Source organism: Vanessa cardui, chromosome 6 (assembly GCF_905220365.1).
Source record: "Vanessa cardui chromosome 6, ilVanCard2.1, whole genome shotgun sequence".
NCBI classification, from domain to species: Eukaryota; Metazoa; Arthropoda; class Insecta; order Lepidoptera; family Nymphalidae; genus Vanessa; species Vanessa cardui.
The window spans coordinates 13,609,711-13,632,320 of record NC_061128.1 but is presented as its reverse complement, the minus strand read 5'-3'; the positions used below and the strand labels follow the sequence as shown (position 1 = coordinate 13,632,320).

General features: G+C 35.8%; 1 protein-coding gene across 1 annotated transcript; it reads right to left on the bottom strand.

Moving 5' to 3' along the window:
* Positions 1 to 623: 623 nt before the first annotated feature.
* LOC124530311 (dual specificity protein phosphatase Mpk3-like) lies at positions 624 to 22,188 on the bottom strand. Its single transcript, XM_047104424.1, has 6 exons — positions 21,536 to 22,188; positions 12,642 to 12,732; positions 3,073 to 3,253; positions 2,816 to 2,954; positions 2,431 to 2,666; positions 624 to 2,363 (listed from the first exon to the last, which is right to left on the bottom strand). The coding sequence occupies exons 1-6, from the start codon at positions 21,900 to 21,902 to the stop codon at positions 2,214 to 2,216; spliced, it is 1,164 nt and encodes a 387-aa protein (XP_046960380.1). The 5' UTR covers positions 21,903 to 22,188; the 3' UTR covers positions 624 to 2,213.
* Between the last annotated feature and the right edge of the window lie 422 nt (positions 22,189 to 22,610).

The window sequence follows — 22,610 nt, the reverse complement described above, 5'->3', positions numbered from 1 at the left end:
TTCCCTCACTTGATACTCAGATGTGACGTGACTAATTGTTCCAGGCGGATAGTTCCAATATTACACAAGAACGAAAGTCAAAATCTTGAAGAAACTATGATATTAATTATAAAATCTGAACGTTTTGTACTGCATCCCATAGCAGATTCAAATCATATGAAATATATAAAGGGCTTTTTATCTTTATTCTTTGATTGATTGTGATATAAATATTGTAAATGCGAATATTCCTCTGTGTGTCTGTTACACTTTTACGGCATAACCACCGGACGGAATAGGATGAAATTTGACATGAGATAAGCCTAAACCCCAAAAGAAAAAATATTAAATTTTCTACGCTTTTTTACTAACTTAGATTTTTTTTTGTGTTGCAGAATAGCATTGGTATAAATTAATAAATGAAGGGCGGTTTTTTCTCTAAAACTTTGTGTGTTTGGATTGTTTTAAATATTTGGTGCTAATATGTTATACTGGTACAGGACACGAATCCAATTTTATGTTATTCAATTGTATAGGGTGAGCCTTGTGGAACAATGTATAACATTTTACAATAGAATCCCAGAACGTAACGTGACCAAGATACAACCTTGTGCCATTACAAAAAAATAAAAGAAAAAGAACAATATTCTTAACAGTGTTTATATTTTGTTTCTTCGAGGTTAATTTACATACGTTTGTACAAGTTTCATCGCAACACTTAGTGCGATTGATCAATCAGACTGACGGTTGAACCGCACAATAACGTAAAAAGCACTAAATTATACATTAAAGAATGTAACCAATGTGGAGTAACACATATCGATTTGTCAAAGATTAGTTATTACACACACGTGCAGTACGCGACCTGAGTCGTCACTGAATACAGCACACACGTGTCGCTGTAGCCGATGCATCGTCGACTTACTGAGGCTTTGGTGATTTTGTGCATTACAATTTATTATAAAATTACGTCTACAAATATAAAACTCGAGTATATCGTGCAACTAAGGCTAAAAAATGTCTATCACCATAGCCTTCACATTTATACATTTAAGTAAATAATATGCGTATAATATACTTAAACTTTCAAAATACGAAAACTGATTGACGTGAGACCTATAACAAGTGATCCTTATTCGTATTAGACTTTCTGCTATACATATATTATTTGTTAAGTTACATGAGGTTTGCGTTCACAATTTAACATAAGTTGGCATCGAATAAAGGAAGTCGAATCTCAATATAAGACTTAGCCTACAACAAATTTACAATACGTAACAATTTACTACATTATTATAATATCATACTTAATATTAAAGCTTGTTTTATTTTAGCTTAGGAATCGGTGAAATTAAATTGACCATATAGAAAAATATTACGTTCAACAGCACTTGTAAAGTAAACGCCAATTGAAAACGAGTACAAAGGAAAACACAGCGCGCCGACTGGCGGCGTTACTATACTCCATACAAAAATACACATTTATAGTTACGAGCAAGTCTGCTAACGTTTAAAATACATTCTCATCAGAGACTCGGACGAGATGTCGATTTCACATCACAATTGGGAAATAATTGAGTTTTCGGTTTAACATTACAGGTTGCAGAAGATCGATAGAAAAATAAAGAGTAATCACTTTTTAATATTTAATCTATATTTTAACTATAAATATACTCTCAATCTAAATTTAATATGTAGAAATAGCAGTTGTTAGGGGCACGATATCGATTTCATTGTAATCTCTTTGATCGCCTTTAGAACAAGACCCTAAGTTTCATCTGGGCGCTTAACTAAGTGTTAAATCATCTTACGCTAATAATAATCATTTATATATTACTCGCTTCGACCGCACGCACGTCGCCTGCGGAACCGTACGTAACAACAATGGAAGAATCAATACAAGAAGACCTGTTTTACTAAAATTTAAAACTTAAAAACAAAGTATGCACTAACGCAAGTATCATCCGAGGCCGCCCCGACGCGCGGCGCGAATACATCGTCCTCACAGAGGAGAAAGTAACACGCGCGGCGGTCCGTCGGCGGGGACGGCGGAATACAAACAATACACAAACTTCAACGTTCCCTATAAATAAAACATCGAAACGGACACGAAATGCATGGCGCAGTGGAAGGTATCTCGGAATGCGTCCGGGGCGCGCACCGGCTCAACGGGGGCTCGGGGGGCGCTGCGGGGGGCGCTGCGGGGGGCGCTGCGGGGCGGGCGCGAAGAAGTGTCATTGCGGCGTGTCGCGCGCGGCGCTCCAGCGGTCGAACTCGATGCCGGAGTCGGGCGACACGCCGCAGCGCGCGCACGGGCGCGCCGCGCAGCCGCACGCCGCGCGCCCCGCGCCGCGCGCGCCGCGCTCGCCCAGCGCCTCCAGCACCTGGCCAAGCAACAGCGTTACTAAGCGCCTACAGCACGGCGCGCGGCACGCGGCCGCCGGGGCGCACCTTGGCGAGGCTGGCGCTGTGCTCGTGCAGGCCCAGGTCGCGCTCGAACGAGTGCAGCTGCCGCATGAAGTGGAAGTTGGGCGCGATGTCGGTCTTGCGGCTGCGCACCAGCTCGAAGGCGTCGCGCAGGCACAGCCGGTGGCGCTGCATCAGGTAGGCCAGCGTCACGGTCACGGAGCGCGACACGCCGGCCACGCAGTGCACCAGCACGCCGCAGCGCGCCGACATGGCCTCCTCTGTGGACACGGCACCGCTGTATGTTGTTTGATTTCACGAATGTCGATGCCGACCGTGGTGGCCTTGACTTATCACGTTTATGTACTTGGTGACTCGACATTTAATAATGAAATATGGAGTTTATTGTTTGGAATTATGAGATGCTAACCTATAAATCGTATGGCTTGCGGGAAATGCACGGCGAGGTTCTGACTCCAGTGGTCAGCGATGGGGATCTTCAAGTAGTTGATGCCGCAGCCCTCCGCCTCGAACGTGTTCGGCAGGTCCGGCGTCACGTTCAACACGTACTGCAAACGTCGCACAGTTTATATTACAATATCTACAAGTTTTCAAAGTAATCTTACATCAGAACTCTGTTGGCAAAGCTCTACTCCTTTGCCACGAGCAGAGAGAGATGATAATAACCTTGATGTTGTGCCTGGCGAGCGCGTCGCAGTCCTCGCTGTTGGTGGAGTTGCCGAGGTAGAGGTTGGGCAGGATCTCGATGGGGAAGTCTTGGTGCGCGTGCGTGTGCGCGTCCTCGCACTCCGACGACGAGCCCGACGACAGCGCGTCGTCGCAGCCCGAGCCCGATATGCGCAGCGAGCTGGAAACGAAACGCGATCATTTTAAAATAAAAGAATAATTCATTGATAAAATTGTTTTTATGTAAAGCGTGAGCGTCGCTACAAAGCTAGCGAGTCTAAAACGTGCATTGGATTTGTTATGTGTCACGAAGGTGTAATGCTAGCACTACCACTAACAATTGTAGAATTTTTTTCTCTATGACTTAAAAATTATGTGATATGCACGAGGCAGGAAGGGAACGTTCAGAAATTAGTTTTGTCTATGATATAAAAAGTTAAACTTTAGATAGGAATACATACATATGTATGCCAAATATATTTCGTTAGCGATTTCTACTTATCAACGTTGGAAATACATAAAAAAACTATTGAATTGTCATGTAATTTCATTCACATTTATAATAAAAACAGTAAATCAATAATGGAAATATCCAGACATTTGATATTCCGAAGACATAATTTGAACGCAATTTATTTAATAAAAAAAAAGCGTTGCTCGAGCGACGATTTGCATTAAAAACCTACGTCTGGCAAATAACAATGAAAACGATATGCATTGTGTTATATCACAGCATTCGATAATATATTAACAGATACATTCATAAACAAAGCTTATACGAAATTGTACAGCTCAGTCAATGAGCAACGTATTTTTTCGCATTCATTTTCATATAGAATTAAACGACAAACGAACGTGACATTTAATGTAAAATGAATAGAGCTTCTTATTCTTTTATGATAATTATCAAAATATTATTTTTTTCGATGTTTAGTGACGATCAACCAAGTTGTATAATTGTGATTTGCATTGAAATAACCTTCAATAGCTTGCCATGTCAGATAGTAGTAGTCGATAGTAACCAAAATATTATAATTAAAGACTATTTACTGATATATTAATGGCATCTAACTATGTACGATGATATATTATAAAACACTACACAACTCATTAAAACCACGTACACGTAATAGCAAATAGCTTTGTATCTAATAAATAATCAAAACTTTGAAATAAATCTTTTTACGCTTTTAGAAAATTTTAAAAACCCTGAGGAATTAAAATATTATACAATACGATTTGTTAATTAATATCTGGTTCTACTAATATAATGAAAAAAGTTAAATCATAAAACGTTAGTTCGAAAGGGTTGTACTTAAAGTGAAACTTTTATGACGCTCATCGCAAAAAAATTCTACTTAATATATTTTTAAGTCTATCATATAGGGTTGCTTTATCATTTAATTTAAAATAAATGTATGTTGTATGATTAATTATATGTTGACCGAGGCGACCATGGAAGGTTCGGCTTCCCGCTGCCGCAGCAAGATGCGGGCGGCGCGGTGCGGCACCCGGGCAGAGGCCGCATCGATCGCGGCCTGCGGGGCTGCTCAATGGGGGAGGAGGCCGGGGCTCACCATTCACCTGCCCCCGTGGATCAATGGCCGCCCACACAGTGTGTCCTTACTCTACCACCCCGCCATTCCCCTCGCCACGCCACTCGAGCCCGCGCGACGCCAACGCGTCTACTCCCACGCGATACTTTCCCGGATTCGCCCTCTTAATAGTCTCCACGTCATTCAGTTTGCCTTTATTGAAAACAATCATATAGCCCGAGCACGCCGCCGATGTTCGCTTATGTCGTTATAAATGAATGGAATGAATAAAAGAACGCCTACGTTCGGTTACCGATTCGGAATCGATGGAAAAACCGAAAAAAACAAACATTACTTTTTTAAAATTAATACGATGATAAAACAAATATTTGACACGGCATATTTATCAACATTTCACGGTTGAATGTTGCTATCAATATAACCTGTAAGTGATAACTTGGTATACAATTAAGTAAGTTTAGTAAACAATTAAGTTTGCCAAACAATGTTAGACCGTCACTCGAGAATCTATCTAAATGATTTCTCTTACATTAGGAATATATCAATAGGAGTGGAATCGTCAGTAATGTTTATTGAATTAAATGTTATTCGCCAGTTCGTAGGCAGTAACGAACTAGGCATATGGTAGCGTCAAAGGCTCGCGTAGGACGCGCGTGGGCGAGCCTCGACACGTCCATTCAGGGGAGCTCGCCCACGCGCCGCGCCATTCCGATCTGATAATGACAACAGAACTATTTCGTTCGATTTTAATGTGGGTGTACGGACAAATTTTATCACGAGCTCACCTGTTTATTTACCATCACGAGAATTTGTATTTCGTTAAGGCTATTTCGTTTGTGTTATTTTATTTAAATTTTATAAAACCTTAAACACTCGTATAACAGCCTAAAACAGTACCTAAGAATATATCACATAAACCCATTTGCAATAAAAAAAATTAAGACCAAATACTTTTCTGTACAACTATGGAAATCTCCAACCAAAAGAGGTTTTCTATGCAATCAATTAATTAGAAAAAAATGCTTACATATTAAAAAGTGCATAAAAGGCATGTAAAATAAACTTTCGAAATTTGAAACAAAAAATGTAAACAATAAATAATTAATAAATATTCGATTCGATGTAGATTCGGTTTGTAAACTACTGGCCTACAAACTAAAACCAGGAATTCAGTACTATTATTGAATACAACAATTGAATATTAATAAATTATCAATAAAACTTCCAATACGAACGGTAAATTTTTAACTACAGATAATGCTTCAATTGATTACAACTACAACTTTTTAGGATTAAACATCTCTCTGTAGTATAAAACAAAGTCGCTTCTCGCCGTCTGTACGTTTAGATCTTTTAAACTATGCAACGGTCTTCATCAATAAAAAGAAAAAAAGCCGTTCAACTTGCTTAGTCGGAAAAATATCAAGATATATTTCTTAAACGTTTCTTCTTTAATCTAAAAGTTGTTAATGGACCCTTATTGTAGTTAAATGTATTTGATGAACATTTATTCTAAATTACAAAGTATTTTTAAACAGATAACTAGAGAAAGTATGTTAACTACGGCACACGCCCTCGTGTTCGATAGGTTTATAGATGGTACAGGTTACAGCGACTTCGACGTTTTAAAAATGGTATAATTATTTAAAAAGCAATTCGTGTATACTATCGAGTCATGTATAATACAGGCATTGTGTAATAAAACGATGCCTACTTCATACGAGTCCAATTTGTATTTGAATGGAGGCGAGCGCGGGGCCACCGGAAGCCGTGACACGGCCGGTCGCGTTATTAATGAACGAGCTCTACATAAGCGTCGGTACCGCGTATAAAGCAGCCGAGGATGGAGTACGTGTGAAACGATCGCAGTGTGTGCGAGTTAGAAATCGTTATAGCGAGCCGGTTAATAGTGTGTAGATTACAGAGCGGGTGCGTGTGGGCGTGATGTTTCGTGCGGTGCGCCGGCGCACAGGAATGCGGACCGCCGACCCGCCCGCAGCCAATGACCGCCTGCAAGGGACGCTTTTTTAATGCCTCGCTTACTAGTTCTCATCCTGCCAGGATTAACGAGCTAGCCTGGCCGAACAAAGACCTTTGGCGATGTATTCTGAATTCATTCTAATACATTTTGTCGCGAACGACTATAACAACTCAGTTTTTCGCGCATTTATCGTATAACATAACTCGAATACATTATTTACACATTCATCTACATTATTTAATGTGTGCTTTAAATATTTATTAAATTAAGAACGTGTTCTAAAAATGATAAAATAAAATATTCAACGGAGCAAAATTAAAACATTCGCACGAAATAAATCTGATGTTTTATAACTGGTTAAAGTCAGTTTTTGTACTAGTCTTGCAACTATTGAATGAAACGGCCTTGAAGTAATTCGACCGCTCAATGAAAAACAACGGACAGAGTTCGTTAAATGATCAATGAGACTTGAAAACAAAACGTACCGCGTCTCCGCGAGAGGCAGCGCGCTACGATTTTACCTCTAACTATTAATTATTGTATACTGTAATCATATTAGCGTTTAATCGAACCTTGTTTCCACTTTTAAACAACTAGTACCTAACCGAAATACCGAAAATATGGTTATGTATATATGAAGCTATTAATTAATACACTTTGATACGGAATAAAATAATGTGATTTGTTACATACATACGTAACCCTAATTTAATTTTTTTAATTCTCTAACCTAGCTTTCGGGAGGAAATCATAAACTATCTTTTATTCTCTTTATTAATGTACTTCTGTGTCTCGATTTCTTAAACATATTATTTAATTTTTAATGTACTGATAAAAAAAATAACACCAAAAATTTACTGTTAATTTTATTTAAATTAACATCGTAACTCCAAAGTCGGGTATGCACCAGAAGAGGAAGGTAGCACGTGTTAGTTTAAGTAAAAAAAACAGGTACTCAGTTATACGTTTTGAGTAAGTCTTACGAGATTGTAAGCTTTGTCCGTGTTGGTCAAGAGTATACTCAGAGAAGCACTAGTAAAAATTGTTGAGCCTTCCAAGGAAAAACATTTGTCTCGTAAAATTGTATGTAACAATAATGTTATGCATATTATTTTAAAGACATTTATAGCCTTTGGTTTCTTCTTGCACGACACTGACAATCTATTTGAGCGAATTAATTTAAATTTTCACACGCTTTATATTAGTTTAAAATGACGCATGGTTCTAACAAGTCGGTATGTAAATGTATTTAAAACTATTTCGAATTAATGTATCCATTTGAAACTCTGATTTATACAATGATTTGGTAGCCTCGTTTTAATATGACAATGGAGTCAGGAGGTGGATAGCAGATCTATTTAATAACTACTTACAACCACATCAAGGCTCATTTGATTATTTTAATGAGAAACACATAAATTGCTACAGTTTTCTATTTACTGAAATCGTACATAGGCTCTATCAGTGTTGGGCAAATTTTAATTGCAATTAAAATTAAAGATTAACAATTAATTAATTGTTAATTGTTACTACTACAGTTAACAATTAATCAATTGTAATTGTGGAAAATCACAACTAACAATTATTTAATTGTTAACTGTATTAGTAACAATTAACAATTAATTAATTTTTAATTGTTTTGTTAATTTTAATTAAAAATAACAATTAAAAATACTGCTGTAAAATATAAAGACTTGAGCGAAAACGACGACTTGAAATGTTTTTGTTTTATACCTACGCTGAAGAAATATTTATCAATGCAACTTTATATTATATAATATAAAAATAAACACTTTTTTTCTGTGGAAAGAGACATTTAGAAAAAATAAGCTTAAAACTTAGAGTCTTTGACCACATTTTTATTCGTCTGAAGTCTAATACTTATAGCTTAATTTTCCTAAAAATTTACTAATTACATTTTGATGTATAAAGTTAATTGTTAGTTTTAATTGTTTTATAAAACAACTAAAAAAGTTAATTGCAATTATTTTAATTGTAAGTTGCAATTGACATACGTTAATCAAATTAATTTAATTGCAAGGTGCAATTAAAAGTGTAATTGCGATTAATTTAATTGTAATTAATTTAATTGCAATTACTTTTTTAGTCAATTAATAAAATAATTAACAATTGCTTGATTAATGCCCAACACTGGGCTCTATAATACATCTATAAAATTCGCCTAGGTCCTATATAAGATTACAAACTTAAATAAAATATTTAACATCAATTAATTATCTAAATAGATTCGAATCGATTCGAAATCAACTTATTTATTTATATAAATGGAAAACACATAACAAGAACACGTCACCATCGAATTATTGTATTTACCTGATTATTTAGAGATAAGAGATTCATTACCGTTTTTAAATACAACATCGTCCTTTAATTTAATGATATGGCTGATTAATCGACTGATTGTGAGGGTATCGGAATGTTTTATGTTTGTTTTTCAGCAACGAGTTATTTTTATGTAATATGAATTTGGTAAATGTGTCACATGAATCTGTGTACTGACAATTGTCAGCTCTATCAATGCTTGGTCACTATAAGGGCCTAGAGCCAATTCGAGGGTCAGGGCCATAGATATTTTTTGATGTTTTTATGTCAATAAATTATAATTATCAGAAAATTTTGGAAGTTATCTGTTTGTTGATAAATCATCATGGTTAAGGTGGAAGGACGTGGTACAGTCGGAGGAAGAGGTTAATGTCACGCTTATGTACTTCAAACATGTAAAATTTTGATCCTGATCTTCATCCCTTCGAGGCAGAATTCCATCCAATTGAATGCCAGTGAGGAATAGAAAGTGCACCCATGTTATCGCATTCAATTATGGCCGAAAGAAAAAATTAATTAGCTACTTATATAATTTATATATGTCCCCATACGACTTCCGTTGATAAATTGCTACATCATACATTTATAAATATTATAATTGAGACTGATTCACGTAAACGTGCTCGACTACATATATTTAGCGATCACGCGAACTTTATTTAAAAGATGACGATTCAGCTGAATCACAAGTGGAAGAGTTGTTTATTGGTTTAATAAATGAGTGTGGATATGAGATGAGACGCGTCCGTGGCCGTGATGGGACGAATTCGTGAATGGAGTCACGAGAGCGCTTCTCGCTGACGTCAGGCGCCTCCGTGACGTCGATAGCCGCCGATGTGTACGAGGATTATGGACTTATCTCTAGCATAGCACGGCTAAAGAGAAAGTCGACAACGACAGTATATCGTAACACACTATATTTTAAATTATATATAAATTTTCATATGATTTGTATTTATCTTCATTGTTATCGTGTTGTGACAAAAACAAGTACACGTCAGATTACGGCTGAAATAAGAAAAAATACTGTATCGAGATTAGAATTTATTTTGGAAAAGAAACATAACTTAAGTATTTCTCAAAGTCATTTAATGTACGGATGGCCTGTAATTCGGGATGCTCTCATCAAAATGCGAGTACTTACGACTTTATAGAATTATTAATCTTATCTTATTAATAAAGCTGATCAAGATATATGACAGTGCACTGACTTATACTTGAAAGTACGGGTGCACTCTCTATTCGTTCACTTTCTTAATAAGATCCGACATCCGGACGGAAATCGGACACGACCGGATTGAGATCAGATGCAGGACCTACGGCATGCTATCCGAGGCACGGGAGTGTAACACTGCCATCTTTCTGACAATGTATCCGCATCCTACTCAAAATAATTAAAAATCGAACAACCTGCCAGTAGTAAAAAAAATCCAAAATAAAAAAAGTCTGAATATAATTTACTAAAAATAAATTCTAAACGATTCAAATCACTTGACTATCTTGTACATACAATAATATCGACTTAAAAAAATATCGTAACTTCATATCGATGAGTAATATTATATCATATTGTTAGTGACGTAACGATTGTTGATTAGGAGAACGCCTAAGGACCTTAAATGTTTGAAGGTCAAGTTCTCGAGCTTAAGTCAACAAATACAGATGGATTTTTCAATTTTCCGGAAATAATGGTGTTACGTAGCACCTCTTTCAGAAGCAATACTTATATTAATCAATTTGAAATGTACCTAATCTTATCTATATACATTTTTATTAGTTTGACAAGCGACGACGAAGTTTAAAATATTTATTCAATTTCCGATGTTCGTCTCTTATACATAAAGTACCGCTTGCAATGAGCCAATACATTTTTTTACGCCCAGTTCATATAACGCTATTTATAGACGTAAAAACGATATTACGAAAGGGAAACTCGTAGGCGGAAAACGGATCAGAGGCAGAAAACAGAATAAAGTGTATCTTTTTTCGGACGAAAACAATAGAGGCAAGAAAGGAGTTATTTAGTCGGGTGACGTCACACGCAACGAGAGCATTGTCAGAAACAAGCGGGTGTTACGTTCACAGCGACACATCATAGGCACTCGTACATGAGTTCATAGTAAGCACGGTTTTGCCTCGTCAAGCAGAATAGTGAACGGTTCCGCGTGCACGGGCGATGTACGGGTATGAATGGCGCGGACGCCATTGAAGGCGCAACTTGCGTTTCTCTAATGCAATACATAACACAGTTCGCTAACCGCACACACCTACAGCGATGAGGCGGTGTGGCGGCGCAGGCACGAATGCTAAATGAATGAGTTCATTAACCATTTTTTAATTTATTGCTTATCAATGTGTGCGCTGTCTTCGACGTGTGCGCGTGAAACTCCGTATACATTTATACTATTTTTATCAATTAAATATTAAATATAAATTAGTAGGTTTCATTTTCGTTTATCGTTGTTTTTACTACTTCCATTAAATACTTTTAATTTCTTAGATAAACACTGCTATTACGTTTAAACGTTTTAGTTGAAAAATAATCGACAAAAGTGTCGCAACCCACAAAAGCAAGTTAATATTTTTTTCATTTAAATAAAAATACATAGTATTGTGTTTATAGCATTCATAGTTTGACGTTAATTGAATGAACTAACAAGACCAACAAATACTGGGCACAGTGTGTTTGTACTCGTGAATGAAACGTATAACATTGACAAGCTGTTATAGAATCGCTAGCTAACCTTCAGCGGTCGAACCTATCCGATGTGTGGGACAATTAGATGGAGCAGTATAATTCAATGCCTTAACTAAATATAGTTCACTGTTTCTACACTATGACTAATGACCTTCGATTTTATACAGAATTTTAACGTTTATTTACACAGCGCCCACTGTGATTCTATGAAACGAATTTAAAAGATAAACATAATATTAAGATATTTTAGAAGCTTGCTTCGTTTATCTAAGCGAAGTGTGTGCCATCTGTACTTCCTTACAAGGTATCGATCAAGCCGCGACTATTATATCCATTAAGTGCCGTACGAACATCATATAAGTATATAGAATGCGTAATTAAGACAGCCGGCAAGGGCGTATCTCGTGAAACTAGCTCCTACATCCAGCCGACGCGGGATAGGCTGGCTGGCTCGACGAACGACTTTTTCTAAAACGATAAATTGTAATCGAGGAAAAAGTCTCACGCGCATGAAATCGGATTCCCACGCGTGCTTGTTTTTCTCATTCGCGTAATTAGATTCCAATCAAACTGCGTAATGTTGCCGAGTGCGTTGCTAGTACTGCATTTACTGAAGGTAGCTTGTACCAATCAATTTTGTTTCGCCGAGGAAAAAGTTATGTTACGTAGCGAATTGACAACGAAAAGAAATACAAATATTAGCCGCGAGAAGATCTGTCTCGCTATGGTGTGGTACAATCTATTCATTATTTTTCTTACCAACTATTCGGTATGAAGGGTTACTGTAATTATTATCATAGAATGAAGGACATTATTTCTTATTAGGAATGATTAAAGTTGCGTAAGTAATGGACAATGATTAGTATTGTCGCCCATAGACGTCGGGAACCCATCACCTAGTTTAAGCATCACTGTTCAGTTATAGGGCTGATATGACATGCAGTTAGAAAGTGTCGCCAAGTCCATGATTGCGATCTGCATCCGATCTTACCGTAATCCCATGAGCGGCAGATGTGGCACGTGCTGCGCGTTGGCCTCGTTGCACCACTCGGGATAGGCGCGTCGGAACTCCGCAAAGTCTCCTGGCGAAAACACAATAGACCTTTGTCAAGTTACGTAAGTCACCATCTAAATGACAGACAAATGAATACTTATTTCTCAGTTATTATATTCAACGATCCACTTTGATGGTTAATGTATTGAAATTTGTTTAAAATTTAGATTATCTTTCATTGGAACCTGGTTCTGGCAGTTATTTGGTCGGCTAACAATTATCCTACATCCTGTAGCACCACCTAATATCGAGTTAGAAAGAGTGAACATAAAGAAATAAAAATTGTCATTGGAAAGGAAGGGCTTAAGCGCCTAAATGGTACTTTGGGAAATGAAGCTTTAAATTAATATCCTGATAGCAACATTTTGGCGCGCTGGCGTTCGTTCCTTCCAACACTATGTGCCAACTTCTATGGCGATCGATCAAACAATGTCGAAGTATTTTAATCTCAAAGAGATATCGGCATCCGTATTTATATATAAATATGTATATTCGTATAAGATATCGTCTCACATAAAGTACATACATATTCCATAGCTATGGATATCTCGGATCTCTTTTCTGTCGAAGTACGAAGGAAGTCGAATAAACATAAGGAGCCGATGATGTTGTTTGAAACCTAAGCACGTATATATTAATAACCGATTGTGTTCGGAGAGGCGTTTTAATGCGCGCCCAGTGTTCCGAGCCAGCTTTAGCCGACATTTCCTGCGCGCCTGCCGACAGTTTCCTGCCGTCAGCCAATCCCATTGTCATGGTAATGCTGCTCGCTCCCATTACGTTCATCATATTTGCAAAATACATCTAAATATGTATTTACGCATGTATTTATACTTAAAGACAAGTTATTTGTTCTTAGGTAACGGTACGAGATACAAGATAAACAAATGAAATCGCAAAGAATTATGGAAAGTGAAAACTCAAAAGGTTTCGAGAGTCATCCAGTGCAGGTCGGCGTTCGGCTCGCCATGAATAATGAATTATGTAAAAAATTGGGCCGAGTCGGTGTTGCAGATCGGCCACAGCACGCAGCCGCGCGACATCGCCGGCGGGCGCGGAGCGGGGGCGGCGCGGGTGGCGGGCGTGCGCCGGCGGGGCGGGGTGTCCGCATCGATCCGGTGAGTCATCGCGGCTCATTCATCCGCCGCTCTCAATGAACGCCGTAGAGCCCCCTCCCCGTACCCCGTCCCCCCTGCCCCGCGCGTCTCATTGCCAGCCCCCACGTTTATCCTTGGTACCAAATACTCTATTACATTCGCCCCTCGTCGGCTGAATCAAATCCCTTAACCCGTTACACCCACATAAAGAAAACGTTATCATTTAACCAGCCGAGAGGTTTGCGAAAACACCCACGGCTTGTTATTTTAGTACATCATTAAAATGTATACAAAAACTCGAGCAAAAAGTTTAAACTTGAATAGGTTCTAAATAAAGATTTTTTTATTAAGATAAACATTCTACTACGTTATATACCTCGATAATTATTATCGCGCTTTTTGTGTTAATACTCGTTTGTAACTTCGGAACTTCTACAACGGGCACGATATCACATTTTATATTACATAATTTTAACAATAAATAATATTAATAATAGAGTTATTTTATTATTCCTATTATTATTCGTATGGCCTTGGCTTAATGATATGCCACCGGAAAAGTTCAGAAAAGTCAACGTCATGCTCTGACGAGAATCAGCAAATTAATTTATTTTTTAGTCTTTCTTTCCCTTTCTATATAACATTTATGACACAGCCTCACTACATTGTTACTTTCTTAGTATATTTTATTCATCTTCATTATTAAACTTATCGTAAAGTTCGACAACAAACATACTTTTATCATTTTAACTATCCGATGTTGTTCTAGCATCAATAACATTTGTATTATATATTTCATACGTTTTCATAGGTTTCAGACGCTTCCCAGAAACAAAAGCGCTTCGCATCGTATATATCCGATATGTCTAAAAACAGCGGAATCTCTGATTACACAGTTGACATAACACGAATATAATTGCCATTGGGATGGGGTGCTACGACGCGGGCTGAGGGCGGCGAGCGAGCGGGCGGCGTGGGAGGCAGGTGCGAGCCTTGGTCTGCGTCCTCCGCACTACCGACAACCTTGTGCTACCCACTACTAGTTACAAGGATGAATACTAAACACGCAGATTTTCATTTTGCTTTACAATTATTATTATTATTACCCTTTTCGACTAAACTGCGTCACTAATCATTTCAAGGCACATTATTGTGGTACACTTTTATGCAATACCTTTTGGCCGAGACTTTTTCCTTATAATAAATAACTTTAGTTGCAGAAAATAAAAATATTGTGTAAAAACTGATTTACTCGACTTCATTCATTCATTCAACACGAATAGATCGAGCGCATTCATTGCTGAAGATATAAAATAGAGATAAAAGTAAATTTTCGGTGTACGGTGTAAAAAAATATTCGATAACAAGCTCTAGGGCCGTTCTAGTCAGTAAAAGTATATAAGGCACAATCTTTTCATCTTATTGGGAATTTTGAAGGTTAACACTTACGTCATTCACTTAGTATTTATCCTGGAAACCGACGCCAAAGCTGGTAGGAACGTACATATATTTGAACAAGGACTTACACCGGTTTACTTATGATGTATTGCTCTACTAACTAGGTCCTAGATTTTTGGGATCCTGAAATCCACGTCGTTCTGAGTAACCAGTAAGGCTTCATATACATACATCTCTACCAAAATGTATATTTATACCAACATATTAAATACTAGGTTTTAACAACTAAAGCAATGCTCAGTAATGAATATTCTAGCTTTAAAATAATCCTAATCATGTCATCTGACAATTGGTTTCAATTTAAAGAAATGGTGGGCGAGATATCATTGCACAGTGCCGGCGACGATTGACATTATTTACTGAAAGATAGGTCAATTGTATCAAGACTATCAAATGTCCAGTGGAGAGCATCTTGACATTAAACAGTCTATAAATAGAATGATACTTTATACAGAAAACTCCTAATCAATTTTATTTATATAACAATTATTTATATGACAAAACAGCACTTTTTCTTCTTATCCATATGTATAAATAATCTCTCTTTTCTCTTTTATTTATTTGGGTATTCTATTTCTTATTCTAAGGTATAAATGTACTTTTTTTTTATCAATTTTTCAATAATGATTCTTATATTGTTACATAATAACATGAAAATCGGAACACGTGACACAAGTAAAACCTTTTTACTGAAACTTTTATTTTATTTCGATTGAACGTGGCCTTAGAAATACATTCCAAAATCGAAAAAAAAGTCACTACAAAAAGTACTAGGTACTATAATACATCCCGTGTTTTAAGCTTTGCTTTAGTAAATTTACGATAAACAACTAATAATTACAGTTCGGTTAATGTAAGATCAATATTTAACTTAGCTTCTCAGAATATATAAGATTGACGTCATTGCATTCAACTCAACTTCCAAGAAACCAGAGGATATTAATATAGGACGTTCAACGTTCGAACAAAAATAGAGGTGTTAAAAAAAAGGGGAAAGATGATTCCTAGTTCAAATTGGCTCGCATCGTTATACGTATCTTCTAAGAATATATAAAACAGATTGCAGATCAATTTTCCTCGTTTCCAAGCTACCGATATTCGGTGGAAAAAAATATACAACTAGATACTTCTTATTACACTCACTCTAAAGAATGGTTTATAATTATTTGTGCAAAGTGATTTTGCCAGCGACGTTCAATTAATAAACGCTATAACATGTGAACCAATTAAGAGATGACTCGATTTCAAGTTGATAATGGTCGTGGCGCCGTCCGACAAGAGATAATTTACAGATAATAGTATCAACGGAACGGCATTGCGCCCGACCTCATCCTCGTCCTATCATAATATTAGACAAAAAATAATGGGAATTTACTGATATAATACAGCCGATAAACCAGCTGTGAAACTTAACTGAAGATCACGGGACCTAACTCAGAAATACGAATCAATATTTTCTCTGGGGTGCTGTGTTCTAATTAGTTGTATATTGGTTATAATTTATGTCGAGTTAGATAAAGACAACGTGACAAAAACTGTCTATTTGAGGTGATTAATTAAATATCTGTAACCACGTTATAGCAGCGTGGTGTAAATTACTTTCCCAGAAGGAAATATGTCTTTAGGTCTAGAAGTCTTAGCAGTTGTCATTTACTGGCTGTTACGTATTTTAGTATAACATTTGGACAACTCTGTTGATAAACAATTATCATGATAGTTTTTTTTAAACTAAGGAAGTTATTCTAATGTAAATTTAACAAAAAAAAAAAGGTTTTTTTATACAAAAAATCTAATGAAATTCACACTTAAGTAATAAAATATAATAACAAATAGTCTTACAGAGTTGTTAACTCACGATCAGCGTTGCGAAACGAGACGAAATATAACTTAAACACAATCCGCATTGTAACGAGGACTTTAGACAAACAATTTGAAGTCATTGAAGTTAAAATAAATTAAGTCATGAAACATTTCAATGAATCAGTTTTCTAAGATGTTTTTTGTTACGGCTAAATACGTTTTTATTTATCGACGTAAATAAAAAAGTCTGATACAACGCTCCAGGAGAATTAGCTTGCACTTTTTTTTTAAAACGTGTGCAATGAAATATATTGAACTGCCGGAAAAAGAAGATGCCTTTTTTTATGTTTTTCTCATATTATATCTTTAATTTGGATTAAGAAAGATTCAAAAGAGATCTTTATCTCAAAAATTTGATGATTTTCGAATCCAGTATGTATTTCCTTAGTTGCGTTAAATCGATAACCAATATATCCTCAATAGATAACCAACATGGTAAATATTTGGAACATAACATATATATTATTTAAATATTATACGTGTAAATTATAAACCAAGTCAATATAATAAAAATTGTATCGATTTATAACAACTTTAATGTACCTACTATTAAAATTGGAGAATGTAAAGTCAGTGAAATAGTCGAGAGCAATCTACTTGATAAATCTCTAACACTGACTGACGCTCAAGTCCAAGCCGGTTTGTCTAGATGCAATAATTTTGCAGAGTACCTCGTAACGTGGGTGAGCAATAAGGGTTTTTTTTTAATTATCATCGTAAGCGATAAAAATTGTAGTATAAGTTCGTTAATTTAAAGGCAGTAAACATCGTAATTAGTGTGATCTGAGATTTTTAAACAACTTTAGTATATAACTGTTCACTGTGAAAAATGTTGAAAGGTTAACTTAAGCTACAATAATAACTATTATTAAATTCAAGCGCAAACGAAGTCGCGGGTATAGCTAGTATTTTCTGTTCATATTAGGAACAAGTCGACCTAACAGGCTTAATTGCAATTCCAGCTGACAACGTTCTAATTTCTCAAGATATCATTTCCCACTACAATTTCATTACGTATGAGCTCATTATGTCCGGTTACGAGAACCAGATGCATGCCATTTCCTACGTTATTAAAATGAAAAGCATCCGAGACGAGATGAGCTGGCAACATCCTGTTGCTTATATGTTAGCTATTTATTATATTAATGTACCTACTGCATACATGATATGATACAAATAATTACTATGGCTACCTACTAGTAGTATATGTAACGTATATACTTTGTAAGGCAGTGTTATCCACACATAGTAACCAGTTTAATCACAGACGTAAGGGATATAATCTCCTTAGGCCCAAGGGTGGGGCACATCAACGGTATTATGAGTTGTGTACACGCGAAAGGCGTCTAAGACGATTTTGGGGCATTAAAGCCGACGAAAATGTGGGGCAGTGTTCCATGACAGTTGCTGCCCGAATTTGTACTTGACCCCTTTTTATGATTTTGCGAATCTCTATTTAAAATATCGCATACAAACCAAAAAGTTTTCTCTAAATATTTTTGTTAGGCTATCAATCTAAAATTAAAAAAAAAGTGTGGTTGTGCTATGGCAAACTAAAATTAAAAAAAAAACAGCACATGCTATCAAACAGTCCTTCAGGCTTCCGTATGGTCAAGAAGATATTGAGTGTGACCATTTAAAATTAATATTCAATTAAAAATTATACTGTATCACATGGTAAAAAACTGTATTTTTATAGATACAAATAAAGTTTTAATTACCTAGTTATTATTTTAGTTGACTTAATGGAATCGGCAGGACGTGAGTGAAACAGGAACTTATTAATAAAATTGCGGCACTCTTCCGTTCGACGAAGACCGAAGCAATGCAGGCATCCGGCCGCCTTTGATCGTATGTTTATTAGTGTTAATGCTGCTGCATTCATGGTGCTTTCGCCGGCGGCAGCTAACTGAACCTCTCGAGTCTAAGTTTACACATTGATTAAATTATGTCCTAAATACTGTGGATCACAGTAAAGGCGCTTATATTGCTATTTACACAAACAATATAGGACGTAAACGACGCTCCTACAGTCCTTAGTACCTATAATTATATTTCACCATATCTGCCCCGGTATTTCATTCGCTTGCATATTCACCCCGTAAATCCCATTGAATTAACTTACATACATATGTAATTGTATTTAACTAACATGACTTTATTTTTAACTGTTGAAAAACAGTAACTACCTACTGAGATTCTTGCCTGTTCTTCTTGGTGGAATATACTTTCCAAACCGTTGGTACCTTCTTAACGTACTTTATATAGTTGTTATAAGACGATTCAAAAGTGCTAGTAAAAGCCTACTTGAATAAGGTATATTTTGACTTTGATTTTTATTTATCTAATCTAGATTCCAGGTTAAAGATCGGTTTAGTCGTGATGATGCAACAAATAGACTAACATAGTAACTTTCGCCTTTATAGTATAAATAATAGCATACAATATTACAAATAAGAGAAATTCCGATTTACCTAAGTCACATAATCGCGTTGACAGCTTATTTTTTCGACTTAAAATGAAACATAAATAACAAACATAAAATAATAATTACTAGACTATTTCAAATTGTAGTAAATGATAGTAAATATGTCGTCAGCGTTTGTATTGTAGGTATTACTGTGATTCATTAGTAGGTACATACATATACGTCGTTATGCAATGACTGCGCGTACTGGTTCATAATATTTCCATAGCATAATCATAGATTCTCAGCGCCGTTCTCCTTTAATCGAATACGTAATATGCGCTTATTTACGTGTATGAAGATATTGTATTATTTTATTGGCCCATAAAATATACCATAGACGGAAACACAAACGAGTTCGACTTAGCGCGGCGATCATAATCTATCGTCTCGCATTGAGGAGCACAATAAGTAGCAGACTTCCTCTCCCACGTTTGGAACAGCGGATGCGTCGACTTGCGACCTCCGGCATTACTTTTAAGACACATAATATTAATTTAACGGCCCAACGATACCTACCGTGGATTCGTTCAACTGTTAATCACAATTATCATATAATTAAAAAAAATAATTAAGTCTAGTGTTGATTACATTGTACTAAATTTGTAGTATATTATATTTTATTAGTTTGTTATCTAAGATAAACTGAATTAACTGATATTAAATTTAAAAAAAGTAACAAGTGGTAAATATGTAAACTACTACTGGATAAAGTTTACCTTTACTTTTAAAAGAAGCTTTAATAATCTGTTGATTTGAGGATATGCATATGGCAGAGTATTATTTGACACAGCCAGATTTCCTTGCAATGTTTTCCTTTACAGTCGAGCACTTCAAACAAAGTGATGGCATTCAACATTTTATACCATCATAATAAGTGAAGATCCATATTCTAACTATTGAACTATCTCAAATTTGGGGGTGAACAGATACAGATAATCAGTTTTCTTAAATAGGCTCTATCAATATTACAAGGTACAAACTGAATCTGTTTATATATAAATATTCTGAATTTTTTTTTAGTGTATTTAACACTAAAACTTTTTTTTTGCTTTAGTATGATCTATATTATTTTTTTATTGGTATAGTTTTAACTCTGTGGCTAAGACATGTATAACATTAGAAGTGTTAGTGTATCAAAGTTTGGAATTAGCCATTTGTCTTTTTATTTTTTTATAAATTCTGTAGGTGGATAAGCAAAGGTGTAACTTGATGTTAAGTGGTCAACATTGTCCGTAGACATTATGCACTGCAAGGAATATTAACCATTCTTTACAGCACCAATAAGCCAATCTTGGGAACTAAGAAAATGTACCTTGTGTACAGACACAAACACAACGTAAATTACAGAATTTACACTGGCAACCTCAATCTTTAAATTGGAACAAAACAATACAAAGTGTTGTTTGATGGTATAATATGTGATGAGTGGAGGTGGTACATTATCAATTTCCACTAGGCTCGCACATACCACTTTAAGGCACCGTTAAAGTGAAAAAAAAATAATTAATTGACCAGAAGGTAAAAACTCATTGGTAAATTATAGCTAAATTAAATCTTTAGTCCATCATTTTTTACATACCTAATTTCAAAAATACATGTTCCTCACATTCATAATGTAATTATAGATATCTTACTTGTCTTTTTATTAACTCATTTGTTTTTCAATGTAATAATTAATTATTCTTTTTTTCTGTTCATTGCTATTTTAATAGCTTAGAGGTTGTTGAGAGGACCGGACACTATCTCTAGAAGCAACAATATTACTGTCTTATAAAATATTTACTTGGTATTTTTACCAAAGTAATAGTTGTTTACAATTTGATTCATGTGTTTGTTTTTCATTCTAAACTACAACTTGTCATATCAGATCTATGTCTATTAGAAAATAATGATTAATTTAAACTAATAAATGTATTATTCTAAGTTAATACGAATTTATGGTATACCTTCCAGGCAGACGACCTGCACGCCATCTTGCTTAAGACGCTTCAGCAGGATACCATGAACGGAGTCGGGATCCCGCGGAGCACCATCGCTGTACAGCACGAATGTACCCCGCGTACAGCAGTGTGTGATCCGTGCTTTGAGTTCTTTACACTGGACCGTCGATACCAATTCAATTTTGCCTGCCGCTAATCTCCTCAGCATTATACTCGGAATGGAGAAATTCACTGCAGAACGTATATGAGATGCTGAGTACTCATTCGACCCCCGACAGTCTATTAGAACAGTATCTCTTTCATCTGAGCGTAATTTAGCTAAAAGCCACTCCTTTGAAACTAAGTCATAATCGCATTCTGAATCTGTAGGCATTTTGTATTCACGATGTACTCCTCTGTTTACAAGGAATTTAAATCGCCTGTTGCACTTCTTCACTACTGCGTATAATTCACGAACTAATTGAGTTTATTAACATTATCATTGTTAGAGTCACCTGAGATACACAGAATGTTTCATATCTTTACTCAACATAAATATCTCATACATAAATAAACACTACACAATTTTCACGTCCATAACGAGCGAGCTACTCTAACGTTAAACAGCGTAAGGCGTAGCAAGAGCAACAACCAATTACCAAGTGTTCTTTTTATTATTGCATTTTGTAGCTAGTGTTGCTTAGTGCTGCCAGCTACCAAAATATGATGTCCCAACAGTAAATTCAAATGTATTTGACAGTTAAAATTATAAGAAAATAATAATTTAAAATTGATTTGAAATTACCCAATCATAAAATAATAGAAAATTTATAAGGTGTTCATGCAAAACTTTAAGTAAAAGTATGCTAAGTTTACATTTTTACTCCTCTATATTGGAGTAATATCTAGCTAATAGTAACACTAACCCCCATTTCGTGGATTTAAAATTAAATATAAGCTGTTTCAATAAGCCATAGATAACTTATTATTGTTGAGCAATATAATTATTTCTTACTTAACTACATAATTTAACCGAAATCGAATAATTCAAATGTGCCATGGTTTACTTGGGTAAAGCTATTTATGATTTAAAAATAAATAA

Coding starts and splice junctions, on each gene's coding strand:
- LOC124530311 (XM_047104424.1), bottom strand. CDS start 21,902: ATGCCTACAGATTCAGAATGCGATTATGACTTAGTTTCAAAGGAGTGG. Junction 2,955..3,072: donor TCGCCAGGCACAACATCAAG/GTTATTATCATC, acceptor CGACGTTTGCAG/TACGTGTTGAACGTGACGCC. Junction 2,667..2,815: donor GCAAGCCATACGATTTATAG/GTTAGCATCTCA, acceptor CCGTGTCCACAG/AGGAGGCCATGTCGGCGCGC.